Source organism: Candoia aspera, chromosome 1 (genome assembly GCF_035149785.1).
Source record: "Candoia aspera isolate rCanAsp1 chromosome 1, rCanAsp1.hap2, whole genome shotgun sequence".
NCBI lineage: Eukaryota > Metazoa > Chordata > Lepidosauria > Squamata > Boidae > Candoia > Candoia aspera.
Genome location: NC_086153.1, coordinates 98,221,768 through 98,239,880, shown reverse-complemented (window position 1 = coordinate 98,239,880; position 18,113 = coordinate 98,221,768). Strand labels below are relative to the sequence as shown.

General features: G+C 36.5%; 1 protein-coding gene across 1 annotated transcript in view; it reads right to left on the bottom strand.

The window, feature by feature from the left end:
• TRDN (triadin) overlaps nt 1-13,638 on the bottom strand; it is a 207,467-nt gene extending 193,829 nt beyond the window's left edge. The window contains exon 1 of the mRNA XM_063295963.1: nt 13,165-13,638. Coding sequence (XP_063152033.1) covers nt 13,165-13,186 — 22 coding nt within the window. The 5' untranslated portion in view covers nt 13,187-13,638. The remainder of the gene's footprint in view (nt 1-13,164) is intronic.
• Nucleotides 13,639-18,113: the final 4,475 nt, after the last annotated feature.

Below are 18,113 nucleotides of genomic sequence, written 5' to 3'. Positions count from 1 at the left end.
ACACTCGGACAATCAGTTTTGGTTATGAGATTATATGGCTGAAGACAATGTTTCCAAAATTGGCAATTTGGCATTGCCCTTACTTCGAATAGTTTGCCATCAGTGACCTCAGCCCTATTTAGGCAACATACAGTATATAAAAGTAAACTTGCCATACGAGGACAGGAATAAACACTACCCAATGTCTCACAGGTAATCTCATTAATAATTTCTATACTCTCTGAACTGAACTAATTAAATTATTTGTTCTCAACATAAAATTGTATTTTGTTCTTAATGTTTATTTTTACATTAGGTAAAATAAGATGAATTAAAGGATCATCTAGGATTAGACAACTGTGCTAAATCATCATGGAACTAATTTGATTTTCTGTACAATGTAACTTCAGTTCAGCATTTCAATGTGCCCAACAGTAAAATCAGACTATAGACTCATGCATAAAAAGACTATAAATGTACATTCTTCTGGGCTTAGGTAAAGGTTTCCCTTGACATTAAGTCCAGTCGTGTCCGACTCTAGGGGGTGGTGCTCATCTCCGTTTCAAAGCCAAAGAGCCGGCGTTTGTCCATAGACACTTCCATGGTCATGTGGCCGGCATGACTAAATGTTTGCATGTTTGCACGTTTTCGAACTGCTAGGTTGGCAGGAGCTGGGACTAGCAACGGGAGCTCACCCCATCACATGGATTTGAACTGCTGACCTTCCGATCAGCAAGCTCAGCAGCTCAGCAGTTTAACCTGAAGCGTCACCACGTCCCTCTTGGGTTTACACAATGACATATAATTAGAAGTGTTGAACAATATCTAAGGAAAGGCAGGTCTGCTTCTGCTGTGATTCCCAAGCGATCACAAAAACTTTCCCTACCAATATGACAATCAACGCTGGTTTAAGTTATTCTGCTTTGATTTTATGGAGAGAGATGGAATCTTTGCATATTTAAATGTGGTGACTGAAATTTTGAAACAGCTCCACCAATTGTCAGAATTAGAGTTGTTCAGAGGTGTCCTTACAATCATTTATGGTGATAGCAGGGTCTCTCAGCTTTGCCAGAGAAGATTCTAATGGTTTTCAAAGCAGACAAACATAATTCTATCTGGCTTCCTTGTCAGCACGGCAATTTTACCCATTTGCATTTGTACACAATTTCCCTTGTTCTTTGTCCTCTTTTCATTTGCATTCTTTTCAAACATTTGTCTGCTGATCAAGTGACTTGTTTTAAACTTACGATTTCTTCCTTGAAATGTCATGTAAGCTGAACAAAATTGGCATATTACATAGCTTTCACCACCTACATGAAATGGGGTGTTACTGATGAATGATGTATTCAGCTTCTCAGTGCACTCATATACATAGATGCAATCTGTGTGCTTTAAAAAATGTTTTTTTACATGTTAAAAGACATCACTTTTTCCATTTTCCTGAACCAATTTTGGTTCAGTCAAATTTCTCCAGGAGGCAAAGTGTGCCAAGTAACAAACAGTTACAAAGATCTACTACAAAATGCCAAATTCCAAATCAGTAGCATTATGTGTTCCATCAAAAGTGGAACAGTTGTGTGATTGCAACAGGTGATGCTGCTTAAACGCATTCTTCTTCAGCTGCTTCTGTCATGATGACTATTATTATATAACAATTCGCAGAGATAACCGCTATATGGAAAGGCATTACACTAACAAAGAACCGAAGAACATCCTGCCCAGAGGTCTCAAAATTGTTATGAGCATCATCTAATTTACACATTGGGAGATTTTTGTTTTATTTATTTATTTTTATCCTGCCTTTATTGATTTTATAAATATCAATGGGAAAACAGAGATATATCTGAAATCCTCCTGATTCAGATTGGGGGTTAGTTCTTTTGCAAATTCTAATGCAAGCTCACCTGCCATGTACCACCTGGACTAATACCCAGATTGGGATATGTCTATTCATCTGATTTTGCACTTCTCTGACATGTTTCTTAGTTCAAAAAATGTGATGGCTTAATTAGAAATAAATATTTTGAAGAAAAATAAGGCATGTAAAATAACATATTTCTGAGTTCTCCAAAAGGTTCTGTTCCTGAGCACTGAAGATGGAAAACTACTCAGCGCTCAAAAATATTGCTGGACACTGTGCTTCATGTGAAGTCCTCAGTTATTCATTTGTGAATGTAAACCACAGCCAAATTATGTTTAAAGATAGAAGATGTATTTATGTAAAATTTATACCCCATCTCTGTTACATGGAACCAAGGCAACAAATGATCTCTTATGTAGCCATGGACTAATACTGACCTAATCTCAGTTCATGTCCATTGAGCCATCCTGAATGAAAAAAAAAAAAAAGGATGCTTCTGTTTCTTACCAATTAGGTTGTATCTCATTATTGTGGAAGGTTCAGATGCATCACAGCTGAAAGATTCAGAAGTGACAAGAAGGGGAGAAACATCAGAGCAGGGCCACTCTATTCACTAGTCAGATTACAATCTGGGCATCACTTTTTAAGAAAAAAGACAGAATAATTGGAGAAGGGCAGCAAAGATGATTCAGATTTGAAAGATAGTCCTTCAACAACTGTCCTAGACCCTGAGGGAATGTTTTTAGTTTTCAGAAGAAAAGAAGGAGTGGGGTTTGTTTGTTGGTTTTTTGTGCCTTTGAGTCAGTGTTGACTCCTGGCAACTGCTTGGACAAGGCCCTTCAGTTTTCTTGGCAAGGTTTTTCAGAATTGGTTTGCCCCTGCCTTCTTCCCAGGGCTGAGAGAGAGTGACTGGCCCAAGGTCCCCCACAGCTGGCTTTGTGGCTAAGGAGGGACTAGAACTCACGGTCTCCCAACTTCTATCCTGTTGCCTTAACCACTAGACCAAACTGGCCTTAACCAGTACACCAGACTCTGGAGATATTATAGCACTCTTCAGATACCTGAAGTAATACAAGTACACACACACAAGTCAAAACCTATTTTTCATTGCCTCAATATGGGAGACTCAGAATAAAGAATTTAAGATACAGGAAGAAATATTCTAGTTAAAGTTAAGAAGAACATCCTAGTTGGACAATGGAACAGTTGTCTCAGAAAATAATTGGCTACCCCTTTGCCAAGTGCATTCTAGCAGAGACTAGACAGTTATCTTTGGACCCCTGAACTGGGCAGGTTTCGCCCTCAGAAACCTAAATGGCTCTTTCTGGATACCTGATTTGATTTTTCTAGATGGCTCCATGTCCAAATACTGTACAATGCATCTTTTATGCATATATCATTAATTAAGAATGGTTTTATCCTCTTCTAGAACATTATTCTCTAAAAATCTGATTAAATATATATATTCCATGAAAAAATTACATACAAAACCATTTTCTGCATGAAAATGTATAGCGGGGTTTTGCACGAGAAAAATCTACAAAGAAACAATTGCAGGACTAAATTTTTAAAGGGAAAAATACAGAAAATACTCCTTAAAACAGTATGTGACCTGTTATTGCTTCTGTCTTCTATATTTTCAAAATGCATTTATATGGAAATAAAGTGTTTCTTTCTACCAAGTTCTTCCCATCTTGCTGCTTACATCTACCTGGGTTGGAAACCTGCCTTTGTGGTATAATAATAATTTCCACATCAATCTATTGTGAAGGTTATTATTACTTTTAACTAAGAATAAAGCACCTGGAAAATCTGAAGGATATATTTTTAAAAAAAACAAAACACTATTTAAATGTAAATATGCTTCACAAGAAGAAGAAAATATTAAGTATGATAGAATTTTTTCTCCACTTACATAGATTTTTAAGACTCATTAGTTGGACTATACAAATTGACAATTAAAATCAGACAGTCATAAATCTAGTTTTGTTTTTTTCTAGCTATTCTGGTCTACTGCTATAATAGAGGCAGCTAGAAAGTTGAACTAGATTAGCTGGAAGATATCTGGATGATCCAAGTCTATATTTGTTATGATTTCTGATTCTCAATCATTGCCAGTAGCAACAACAAAAAAGTGCATTTGCTTGCTTGACCTTCAAATGTCAAGGCTGACAAAGATGGAGTCTGTGTGAAGACAAGAAGTGATGTTTGTGTGAAAAGATTAGGAGCTCAGATCTAACACTGAAAAGGAATTCCTGGGCTGACTGGGGCCTCTGAGTCATCCTGAGTGTTTCCAATGGAATGGATTCCCAATTAAAATATACTGGACAATCTTGTGCAAATCAGACCTGATTCAGTTCAAACTGGAGGTTTGAGATCCAAGAAGGTACAACTCAATTTGTGCTTTAACTTCAAGGGCCAAGGGAAAATTGATTTGGTAATCTGATTCAGAAAAAATCCTTGTCCACAGGTTGTAATATGAAAGCACCTGTTTCATATTTTACAGAATGAGATGAAAATTGCATGGGTAGTAGATTCTTCAGACAAAACTGATCCTCACATGTTTTAATGCCACATGATTTGATTTACTATTCTCAGATGGTGTCTCCATTTCAATTCACCAAACTACTTCATTTGATCAAAGCTTCATCAAATCAAAGCACTTCTTTAGCACAGCTTTATTATCATCCCCACCCTTAAGCTGGTTGTCTGTAGAAAGAATTAAACGAATGGAAGGCAGGGATAGTAATCTGATGGAAAAGAATTGTGTGTGTTGGTCCAAAACATCTGGAGATCTACTGGTTACCTGCCTTATGTAAGGGATAGTGAGGGAAAAACAGATATAAAATAGAAGATGATATCATCTAGATCTACTTTATCTACAGATAAATTTCGGTAAATGAAGCACAGCAATTTTAAGATAGAAGTATTCTATATTTCCTTAATTCTAAGTGTAAGATTGCCTGTATTTCCTTCTGGTTCTGTGTGATGGATTCCAGCATTCTAGTAAGCAACACAAAAGAAGCCAAGCTAGACAAATATGCTGACCTTTGAGCTATAATATAGAAAAGGCTAACAAAAAAAAAAATCCAGAAGGTACATGCAAGACCTTTGAGATAAAACGGAAGCCTTTCAAGCTGAAAATGACATATCTATTCAGACTACACATACGCATAGCTGTAAACTTTTTCAAGATAGAAAAATAAAGTGATCTTGAAGTTGTTTTTTCTTTAAAATGTAAAGTAATTTCATGGTCCTTTTAGATTAGAATTTTGAAAAGCATCCTGAGTTTACGGTGAATGTATATGACAAAGAATATTGTCCCTATAAGCCATATGGTTTCCCCGCACCCCCCCTTCTTTATTTCTATTATTGGTGGTTTTTTAAAGTGCTTTTATGCATTTCAGCTTTATTTGAACACTGCAAGTATGAAAGGGGGTTTAGTATGTGTGTGTATATGTGTGTGTGTGTGTGTGTGTGTGTATAAAAATCAGACAGCATTGTTGATCCTGTCAAAATTCTTATGCATAGTGTGAATGCATTATGTGGTCCCACACAAACATTTCTATTTAAAATTAATGTGAAGAGATAAAAGTGCAAAAGTTCAGATTGCGAATACTTGGGAGGACAAAAGAGCTGACCTGAGTTGTTTTTTTCTTACTGGGTACACTGTGTCACTTGTAGTTTTAGTCAGCTTTGCGTAGTCATCTCTGCAGAGATGGTGAGACCCAGAAGAATGAACAGTAGCTGATGTAAGTATTCTTGGTGACATCCTTTCTGGGCTAACTACTGAAGCAAGGGACAGGTCCCAACAGAATGAATTTTATATTTTCAATCTACAAGAATGGTTTAGAAGTCACATTTTGCTGTAATGCCTGGTGACGTGGGAGCCTGCATGAGTGTGATCGTTTTAGATTCTGGAGGGGGAAAAGAACCCAAAATGTTCTAGAATAAACAAAAACATTGTTCTCCCGGTAAGTCAAATGTAGGCAACGTGGTAGGGTCCAGACAAATTTGGTTAGGATGTTCACAAGAATATAAGAATAGCTCTGCTGAATCATTTTGTTTCTTATAGAGGCCAAGCAGTTGCCTCTGGAAAAAAGCCCAAATTAACAAATCGAAATAAAAGATACAGATTTACCTCAGAAAGTGTCCATACAGATAAAGACAATAATCTGTGGCTTGGGGATCAAAATTTAGATTTGCTTAAAATAAATTATTTGATGTAGATATAGATATATAGACACAATATTGTTCTTTCTTATCACAGGTTGGTTAACGTCAAACTGCTTTGAAGCAGTTTGCTATGTTTTCATTGAAACCATACACATATTTTTTTGGGGCGGAGGGAATTCAGAAAATGGCAAGGAGTCCATGAAGACAATCAGGATTTCATAGGCTATTCTTTAGGCTGTCTTTGATTGAATGATACTTTGACTGGATAATTTACGAAAAGAAAAGAAAAATATAGCAGATCAAAACAATAATGAAATAATAATATTATTTATTCATTTTTCTGATAACAAATTTCAAGGGGTTTGCAAACAGACCTGGAAGAAGCTGGGGGTAGGGATGTTGGAGAAAATCATAACTTTATGATTTCACTTTAAATGAAATGGTGCTTGCCTTATTAGTCTGCTACTGGAGATATCGGAAAGCCTTGATTGTTTTGAAACATATTTGAAAGTGTAATTTTACTTTTTAATTCCCTCTGTTTAACTTTCTTAAATTTCCCAGGACTTACCAACAATATTGATTCTCAAAACTTCCCTAGTGCTTTGTCTCTCCTAACAGCTGATCCTGCAGATGCTAACATCATGGCCTTAATCTCTGGCTCCCCCATGCTAAGCAGGAAAATCAGAGAGAGAGTTACTCTGGATAGAATCTCCATACAGTCAGTGATACCAATAAAGCAGAATCTTTTGAACATCTGGAAAGCTCTGTTCATATTCAAATGAATGTTGGTAAAGCATCCTTTAGTTAAATAGCTAAGGACAGAAATAAAAATGTCTCCATTACTTAGTTTGTTTATGATTTTATATACGTAAGACTTCATCACCTCTCACTGTGAGAATATACTAAGCACCCACAAGCTGACAAATACAAATATGCCAAATATAGGTTGGAGAGGAACTTATTCTTAATCAACTTTTATGTCGAAAGCAACCTCAAAGCATCACTGCTGTGAATAATCACAGGACTTATCTTAAATAAATGTATGCTAACTAAATGTAATTTTTAAACCCCTAGAAATCAAATCTTCATATACTTATTTTGTTATTTTCACTTAAGGCTGTTTTCAGCATAAGAAAAAGTAGATAAAATAGTTTCTCTTGTTGCTCAGCCCAGCTTTGTTAAATATATATATATATTGTTATTTATAAGAAAAAGGAAACTATTACTAACATCAACTACTGATAAATTAATGCTACTATTTAAAAAAGATTGATCTTGGTTTAAAGCATGAGAAATGTTACAAATCCTAATATTTCACCACTCATTTGGATTCTTTTACCAAAATGGAATATATATTTTAATTTTTTCATTACGTTCATTACAATGTAGGACTTTATTGCTATTTATTTAATTAAAATTATATGCTTTTCTTTACATAAAGTTCTAATCTTTTATCTAAATCAATAAAATCAGATTTGTTTAAAGGCAAAAATAAGTCAGTATTTGATAAATAATATTACTAAAGAATGAGGTGACACTCAAGCATGCAGATAGAAGAACTGACATAAAGAAAAAAAAATCTTGATTTAACAAACTAATGGAGAAATGGGTGTCTGTTAAATTAGAATGTCCATTAAATCCAAATGGGATTTTATGCATGCATAAAACAGCAAACAGGATTTTACATATGTGCAGAACCATATAGCATATGAACAGGTTTTGTCCTCTGCATCCAAAGTTGTCTAAACTGAGGTCAGTTAAATTGAGACTTTACTGCATATTGTTAAATGTCATCAAATTATTCACACAGAAGTCTACATTGTTAGAAGCATTTAGTAAATTCAGACAAATCCTGAATTCAGAGCCAAAGAGGGGTGTCTCAAAGAAATTTGAAACAGATGAAACAGAAGAATCAAATTTGGGCCTTTTGACTTTTTTTTTTTTTTTTTTTTAGTGTTTTGCAGTTCTAGAGACAACCCAAAATATAGACTGTATCTGAAAATATGGAAAAATTTCTCTCCAACCTCACAAAATAAGGAAGACATTGGGGGGAAGGGGGAGAGTGTGAGCGTGATGAACTGGATGGGCACAGGAGAGGCTTTGCTTTTGTGATTGACAATTTTAGCTTCCAACTATTGAATCTTATTACTTTAGTCATTTTTATTTCCAGTCACAGGTGGGATTTTTTTTATTTCTTTGCAGGTGGGACACATAAATCATTGATCAAAAGTAGCTCCTATCCTTTTGCTGTAGCTGCACCAGCAGTGGCAGCAACAGAGCCAAAAGCTTTCAAGACCATCTTGAAAGGCAGCATAATTTGGAGAAGCCTGTATGTCTGCAGCTTCTGGCAATTCAGTGGGTGGCATCTCACACCAACTCCCCAACCAGGCCTATGTCCTGATTATGGTCTAGAATGTTTAAAGGCACTTCAAATTTATGTTGGAAATGTGAACAAGAAGGGACATTTTATCACACTTGGTGGACGTGTAAAGAGAATTTTGGATTCAAATACATACACTGATTTAGAGAATTTTAAAGATTAATATACAGTTGAGACCTGAGGGTTTTTTTTTCTTTTGGGACCGCTGGACAAACAGTTGGAAAAAAGTCATGGAACTTTTGTTTTTCTGTATGATAACTGCAGCAAGATTATTGTAGGCACAAAGATGGAAAGTTTTGGCAATACCTACAATGGAGGAATGATTGATGAAGATGATGGAACTTGCTAAGATGGCCAGATTGAATTTTTTGATTAGAGAAAATACAATATCTACATTTATTGCTGACTGGAAACCCCTTATGGGCTTTTTGCGTAAAACAGAAAAAAAAATGAAATTGTGATTTACGATTTTGATGATTAGATAGGATAGATTATAGAAAGAAGAGAGTCATATTGCAACTTTAGAGAAAGAGGTAAATTTATAATTGTACTTTTAACTGCTGTAAAGATTAGACCCCTGTCTTTTTTCTTTCTTTTCTTTTCTTTTCTATTTTATTTTTACTTTCTCTTTCTTGTGCTTTTAGCTTTCTCTTTGATTTTTTTTTCTTTTTTCTTCCTTACTTTATATTAGTTTACATTAGTTTTTATCTTTGTTTTTAAAACTTTTAATGAAATTATATTTTTTTTTTAAAAAGGACCAGTGTACAACTGCTTCAGCTATTTGTCAAAGATCTGCCTTTCCTATTGCCATCTATAAGCCACCATTATTTTCTAGGATGCTAAAGTCCAAAAGTTTTAGCAAATGAGAGGAGCTTAGAACAAGAGAAACTTTTCTTTCTTTTTTTAATTTCCTATCTTTTATATTTTACCCCTCTACTAGAACATTCCAGCTGAGTTTTAGATTTTAATTTAACAATTGTAAGACTCAGCAACAGCACAGTCATAACGCAGATGCTTACATCAGATAAATTACGTGTAGAAAAACTCATTGTAACTTTTGTCAGGAAAGAGAATGCTTAATTATATCAGCTACTCAGATATTCCAGAAGCTCAAGTGTTTTGTAGATAACTTTATTAAAATTCTACACATAAAATGGACATAAAAACACAATACATAAACATATACAAAAACATAAACCTACAAACACAAAACAAGGCATCTAACTTAAAAAAAAGACATATAGTCCACTTCTGCCCTTCACTTTCCTCACGGATCCATTAACCATTTCTTATTCTTTTATACTATTGTAATCACTATTTAAATTTTTGCATTATCTCCCCTTGTTTAATCTATAAAACCCTTTATCATCAAAGTATTTTTCTCTAGTTTTGCAATATCATCCATAAACAGACTCCAGTCTTTAATAAAACCCTCTGTAGATTTCTCGTTCATTAGACATGTCAGTTTTGCCATCTCTGCCAAGTCTATAACTTTAAATATCGAGTCTTCAACATTTGGAACTTCTTTATTTTTCCATTTCCATGCATATAATAATCTTGCTGCTGTAATTGTATATGACAATAAGACACTGTGCTTTTTACTTAATGCTCCTTCTCCTTCTCCTTCCATAAACCCTAATAAGTATAATTCTGGTTTCACCTGAAAAGGGATCCCCATTATTTCCCCCAATGTCCTGTGGATCACTGGCCAAAAATTTTTGGCCATTTCACAAGTCCACCACATATAATAATAGGTTCCATCCTCTTTTCCACATTTCTAACGTTTACTTGAAACATTTTTGTACATTTTTTATAGTTTCACAGGTGTCAAATACCATCTATATATCATTTTATAAAAGTTTTCTCTTAAATTATTGCACAGAGTAAATTTCATATTTTTACTCCACATTTTTCCCAAATGTCCATGCCAACACTGTACCCAAAATTTAGCATCTATTTAATATTATATTCTTTAACTTGTTCAACTTCTGTATCGTATGAATTCTTGCAGTTACATGTTTGTTATCTTTGCATGGTTCTATTTCAAATTCATTCTTACTCCTTCCTATACCTCCTTGTTTCAAATCCTTTTCAAATTGTGCCTTTATTTGTGCATAGGCAAACCAAGTAAAATTTATGCCTTCTGTACTTAGCTTAAATCATTTTTTTAAAGATTTTTTTATCCCCCCTTTATTATTTTTATAAATAACTCAAGGCGGCAAACATACCTAATACTCCTTCTTCCTCCTATTTTCCCCACAGCAACAACCCTGTGATGTGAGTTGGGCTCAGAGGGAGTGACTGGCCCAAAGTCACCCAGCCGGCTTTCATGCCTAAGGTGGGACTAGAACTCTCAGTCTCCTGGATTCTAGCCAGGTGCCTTCACCACTAGACTATTTGGCTCATTCAGGCTTTCCATTTCCACCCTAACTGCATTTAGCTGAATATTGTTACAATTTTTCTTCAGATCACCAGCGGGACTATGAAGTCCACAGGGGCCAAAAAAGTCAAGATAGCAGCCATAAACCGTGGAATCAAAGCCATGCCAGCTTTTTATATGTGTCACAATCTTTTTTGAGGAGAGCAGCAGTAAGCACATCCCCCTTTCTCCTAAATGATGAGGTAGGACTTTGCAGCAGCTCCTAAATGCTTAGGATTTTATAATTCCAGATGATGAATATTTATTTTCTTTTCAACTCAAAAGGAAAAAACATTTTCATTTCTAAACTTCATAGGCTTAAATCTATGCCCAGGGATCCCTATATACCTCCTTTATCCATCATTCTTTATGTATATATTGAACTGACTTATCCACTATTCACAGTTGAATAATAATTACCAATTTGTTATAAATAATTACAGCAGGGATTGGTAAGGGGAGCTTTTTAGTCCCTCCCTTCCTGCAGCACCCCGAGGAATATTATTTACAAACTAAGTTGTGGGTTTGAATACAAAAGAGCTACAAAGAGAAAACAGTGTTCTAACAACAGTGGGGCATCAGAAGTGGAAGACAGTAGAATACTGGCCCACAATCCTCTATCTTCTCCTGTAGAACTAGCTGCTAGCCACTTTTGAATGCCTTTATTTAGAAACAAAAATTTCTGCCAAGCTTTGTGTTTCTGTTTTGTGGTGACCACTGGACTTAATTTTATGAGCCAACAAGTAGATCATTACCTCTTAAAGAATTTTAGTCATTTGTATGAACCTGGTCTGTTCTCTTGCCCTGCTTTAGCATCTTCTTCCTCAAATACTGCATTACATCTACCCAAACTCTAATCAAAATAGACATCACTATTGGCTTTATGCCTGCTCTTCAGAAACATACCACTGAACATGAATATTAAGCATCCCAGAAACAGAAAACAACAGATTCAGCTTCCAATAATACTTGATGCAAATTCTATTATATGAAACTTATTTTGCTTCCATATTTCATTAACAATTGCAGTGATTTGGGGCACAGTCTTGGTTTGTCAAATAAAAAGGGTAAAGAATAGATCTAAGAGCCTTTTCTTTATAGAAAGAATGGTTATAAGCTTGGGAAATAAAATGCAATGATCCACAATGGAAAAAGTTGCTATGAGATTCCATTGTAAAATTGAACAATATATTTAAAAGCCCGTATTTTTTAAAAAAAATCTTCATCATTTTATTGAATAAAATGTTTGTATATATTAATAGTCTAGACATATTAAAATTATTCATGAACTATTGATATTTTCCAGATAACCATTTCCTTATTTATAGGTTCAGATCTCATTCTCTCTAGCTGTCATTTAGGTAACCCTCATATACAGCTTCCAAGACTGTATAATTACTTAAGTCCTTCAGGATTAATAGCATGTAGCCTTATCAATCACTGAATGTATTTCAGAGATTTAATTTGATATGAGGCATACTGTGTGGCCTTTACATTTGCATCATGCCTTTAAGTGATTTGTTCTTCAAGGTTCAAATCCTGCATTTTACTTCCTCTGTAACATCCCATACTTCACTACCCTAATTCAAGACAATGGGGAGATCAGAATATGGATTTCCTGTTTAGAAGAGAAATATTTGCACCTTTTCAAGGCATGATTTGAAAATAAATGCACCACATAAATATTTGTTTAGCAAAGGTCAGCTCACATTAAACCAAATACATTAATATATATAATGTATTTAGCTATATGTATATATCAACCTAAAATATAAAGTGCCAACGTGGCAAACAGCATTTGAAAATATGTTATCCTACCAGTATTCCTGTTGGGCAGGCATACCTTTAGTGGGAAAACCAGCTTTGATCCCATATAATTTGTGAAATGGCATACTGTAAAAATCAGCTGATCATGAAATGTATGAAACAATGGGATAGGCAATCTAAAATTGTGCCTGAAAGACTTTCCAGCAAGTGAAAGATGGATTCAAAAAGAGGAAAAAATGCATAAATGCCAAACAGTATAGTGACTGTGATGAGCTTTAAAATCTATCATCCCAGCTTTATTATTATTTCTTTATGCTTTTTATCTCTTCAGCCTCTCTGTCTAAGCTTGCCTTACCAAGTCTATATGACCAAGGCTATTTTTAGAAGTGACTGATGATCAGGTTTTATTAACTAGTGCAAATTCCAGCTGCTAGAGAGGAGCAGCTTCTTCCCTTCAAATGTGCCCTTCAGCAAAGCCATGATTTCCTTAAAAAATGTAGGTCATGCTCAGTGCCGAGTCTATTAAAAATATTGAGTAGAAATCTTTTTCAGACAATTAGAACATCAAGATAGTTACAATACCTTCTGCTGTAATCTCAGTCATAATGGTGATGGTAAGAAATACACTGTGAAAAAAGGTCAGGTTGTATTAGCAGCTCAGAGGATCTGACAGGGCCAATGTTGACTCTCGCAGGAGATGGTGCATTAAAAGGTGGGACGTCCTCTGCACTTCTAACTTTCTTTGGGTTCTTCTTTTGAGCTACTTTCTCAACAAAACCCTGCCTTGCCTTCCCCACCTTCGCTGGAAACTAACTCTCTCCCAAGGCAGTGTTCACAGCTAGACTAAAGTATCAGCTTCTAATAAAAATAGCCATGGCTCTCAGCAAATCTGTAGCTCAGCTTATTTGGCATCCTAGGCACCAACTCAGGGACCTGATCTATTTTATTCAATTTTAAGCATCCAGCTCCAAACTAGAAAGCCAAGCGGGTAAAAGCAAAGGCAGCACAAAGGAACTGGAAGAACTGTCAAAGCCCTGGCCGCTTCTTTTAATACGATTACAGCTCTTTGAGGTCTATGGCAGAAAACATGAAATATAGACTTGACGGTAATCTTATCCAACCACGCTGAAATGTATTCTTAGCATACCCTTAGCACATTCTTTCCGGGCCTTATTTGGGTTGGGAAGGACACTGTGGAGTCAGCCACAGTGACTGAAGAAGAAAATTAATTTAGGTAAATTTCCCCTTGTTGAATTCCTTGCTGACATTTAAAATCACTGAAATACTTCACCTCACCCTCTATCTTTTTTTAGCTCTTGCCCCTCACTTTCTAAGAAGAAATCTGCTGGATCATACCAAGAATGAATCTCTTCCAGTGTATTTTCAAATCTCTGAGTGTACATATTAATAGCTATGGTTACTGGTTAATGCAGCATACTGGTGTGCCCTGGTACCAGTGTAACTTTTGGTGAAAAGATCATGTGTATACTTTTGTGCCTGTTTTGTTTTATTTTTAATTTAATATAAGATGTCTACAGTGTCAAAGCTTAGAAAGCCAAGGGAAGCTTGGGAATCTAGAAGAAATTACATCATATATTATAGTGTCTAGATCAGTCTGTGAATCCCTTGGTGTTCACCATGGGAGGTGTTTGAAACAGCATTTTGAGCACAAGCTAGACAGACTGTGAAAAATCCATATATCCCTAAACCTCTGTATTTCTATATGCTCACTGTTTCTGAGAAGTGATAGGTAGGACAGACTATTATAGAGTGGGAATGTAGGGTAAGAATTATTCAGTGTGGCAGGCCCCACTCTGATTTAGTTTTCCTCTACTTGACAGGGAAATAGTAGGCTGAAAGTAGGATATTTGACATCTGTTCCCTTGTCACAATCAAATCATATCCCGCTGAGATTTAGGTCTGCAGCAATTATTCCTCTCTGTAGTGGATATGAATGACCTGCTTCCAGAGGCTGAATGATTCCAATGGATTCCAGAAGGCTCTGGGGGATTTTGCACTCCTGTTAAGGTCTTGGCTGCCATGTAGAATACAGAGGTGACCAAGATGGTTGATGCAATAATTCCTGGTATTCTCTCCCATGGCACAGACACTCTTAGCTGAAGACAATGAAGCACAGTGGGAAATTATTAGAATGCAGGTGGATAAGCTCATCTCATATCTGGTCACTAGTAGAAACTCATTATAATTTCTTTATGGCGATGAGGAGTTGAACAAGCAAGTCTGTCAGTGGCTCTAGCCAAGTGTTTCCTAATGGCTTGGCTCTTTTTTGGATCTGGCGCAACTAGAAGTCATATAGAACCCCCAGTTGCTTGTTGCATGACAGCTAGACTCTTTGGGGGAAAATTGATCAAACTCATCTGTAGTTTTATTCTACAGTTCCAGCAGTAGCAGTGTGCAGGACCCCATCTGATCACTTCTTTGAATGAATTTCAAAGGCCTAAATGATGTTTGGTTGAGTTACCATAAGCTTGCTCCCCATTGGCCCCCATGGCATTTCTCATTTGGTAAGAAGGTAGGTCCAGGTGGTTGGCCCTATGAGAAGTAGCAAATGAGATTACCACTGGATGCAATTACCACTGAAAAAAGCAATCATTGGACTTAAAAGATCCACATAATTATAGTCCAGTGTCCAATATCTTCTTTCTGGGCAACATACTTAAGCATGAGGTGTTTGATCAGAATCAGATATTCTTGGATAGATCATATTTTCTCTGTTTCACTCAGGGATCTATCTGTTTCACCTAGATATTGACTTGGGCACTGAAACTGCTTTGGTCACCCTGTTGGATGATTTTTGCCAAGAGAGAGACAGGGTAGGTAGAATCCTGTTAATTCTCCTCTACTTCTCATGGCTTTCAAAACCATCACCTTGGTATCTTCTATTGGAACCATGATATCCTTCTGAGAGTTCCACATATTCCTGGATGGCTATCTCCAGAAATGATGTTAGGGGTTCTGCTTGATTCCATGACATTTCTGCTATGTGCTTCTGCTAGGGTCCATTTTATCTCCCATGTGTTATCAGTATGCTGATGACTTCCAGTTCTCCCTCACCTTTTCATGTGATCCAGATTAGGAAGCATAATTGCTGAATCAGTGCACTAAAACTCAGTGATGGCAAGTTGGGACTCTAAAGGATCAGGTCTGTAGCTTAGAGGTGCTTCTGGATCCATTTCTAAAATTAGAGGCACATGTGGCATCAGTGGCAAGAAGCAGCTTTCATCAGTTTAGGCTGGTATGCCAGCTACAGCCATCCTTAGGCAGAAATAACCCCTCTATGATAATCCATGCTGTAGTAACTTATTAGATTGCTGCAAAGTATTATACATGCCCCTGAAGATGTTCCAAAAGATCAATTAGTACAGAACATTGCAGCAAGAGTCCTGACTAAAACTGGGTGATATAAACATATCATGCAAGTTCTTTCTGATCTTCAATGGTTCCCAATTCATTTGCAATCCAAATTCAAGCCCTTCACAGCTTGGGACCACAGTGTCAGAAGTAATACCTTTTACCATGTTGTCAAGCCCTTTGAGGCTGGCAAACTCAGGAAACAAACATTACTTTGATTTCTGGAATGAATGAGTATTGCTAGAAGAGTAGTGTAACAGAATCTTGAAAGCCATCCAAAGCTATTTTCCAAATCAGCTTATACCAAGAGTGATTAAAGCAGAGTTACTCGAAGTCTCTTCCTCATGTTTTCCCTGCTACTCAGGAGAAAGCCTTCTCAGTTGTAGTGCCTGATTTTGAATGTCCACCCATGGCGCCATCTTCATTGTCTTTTTGGCACCAAAGACATTTGTATTTTCCTAGGTCTTTTAATAATGTGTTAATGTGGCTGTGATTTTTAACTTTTTCCTTGCTTATTCTTTGTACATGCTTTTATAATATTTTAATGCATGTTTTTATAAATCGTTTTAATCTATTTGTAAAACTGATTTTTACTGTAATCCACTTTAATGGCAAACAGTATGCCCTCTAGATTTCAAGAAGGTATAAGAACACCTTTCTTCAAAAAAAATCTTTAGGTCTAATTATTGGTTATCATGGCTAGGTTTTGCCTAATGCCTGTTGAATTTGGAGTAATGGAAGGATGAGAAGAGCCACAATGTCTACCACCAGTGGTACCTAAGTAAGGAAACTTGGTGTCCTTCAGAAATTTTGAACTTAGTTTCCATCATCTCTAGCAAGTTGTCAATGAGAAAGGTTTATGCAAAATGTAATCTAAAACTTCTGATAGATACAAACTTGCCTATCCTTGATTGCTAGTAAACTGAATTTGGTCATTCACTTCATTACAAACTCTATCAACAGCAGACTGAGACATATGACCAAAACACAAAGAGATTCATACAAAGCTATACAGGTAGTCCTTGACCTTCAAAGTTATGAAGATACTAAACAAATGGTGGTTACAAGTGGTTCGTGGAGTTCTGGCCATCCCAGCACCTCCATGATCACATGATCGCGATGTGGGCATTTGGCGACTGGTTTGCACTCACAGCTGGTTGCAGCACCCCGTGATCACATGATCACCATTTGCAACCTTTCTTGCCAGCTTCTCCAGAAAGTCAGTAGGAAAGCTGGCAAGAAAGGTTGCAAGTTGCTGGGGTAAGTCTCCCTCACTTGCGCACCCTCCCCCAGTTCCTCTGCGCTCGCACCCTGCCAGCCATTCACACACCCTCACACCCCTTCACACCCTCCCTGACCCATGCCACACCTCTTGCACACAGCCTCACACCCTTCTACACCCCCTCGCTCCCTCCCCCACCCTGCAGCAGCCACTTATCTGCCTGCCAGCCTGGGACTTGCAACTTCCTGCTGGCTTCCCCACTGACTTTGATTGTGGGAAGCCAGCAGGAAGTTGCCTCACCTAACGACCATGGGATTCAGTTAATGACAGCAACTGGGACTGCAGGAATTGCCATTGCTAAGTGATGCAGTCACACTTTATGAAGGCATTGCTTAGTGATGGAAATTCTGGTCCCAATTGCCATAATAAGTCGAGGACTACTGACTTCCCTTCTCCTATCAGAGTATCAGCCTCCCTACTTCCCTAAGGATTTATATTTAATCTCCCTTCTAGTTACTGGGATCAAAGCACTCAGTGGTTGTCTGAACATTCTAATTTTGTATTCATTCACTAGCTATTTTATTTTGAAGGTTTTATCCAGTTTGGTTTTAAACAGAGACTAGTATAAGTAATCGGACATAGATGGATGTATTAAATATTGGAAGGGAGGTTTCTAATTGCCATATTTAATAAATAATGAAATGCTGTCAAAACAACACAATATAAAAACCAAGTACATAGGAAAATCGAGCTATTTCTTTTTGAAAGTAACCCTTTAATAGAAACCTGCCTAATAAAGTGGCCTATTGATCATACCTGGTGTACTGACAGGATTGGAAAGCCTACTATATTCTGCTATCTAAAATCGAATAAAAAGCTGTTTTCAAGAAGGGCATTCATTCTTCTTTGCTGAAGCATAATAATTATAAACAAATGA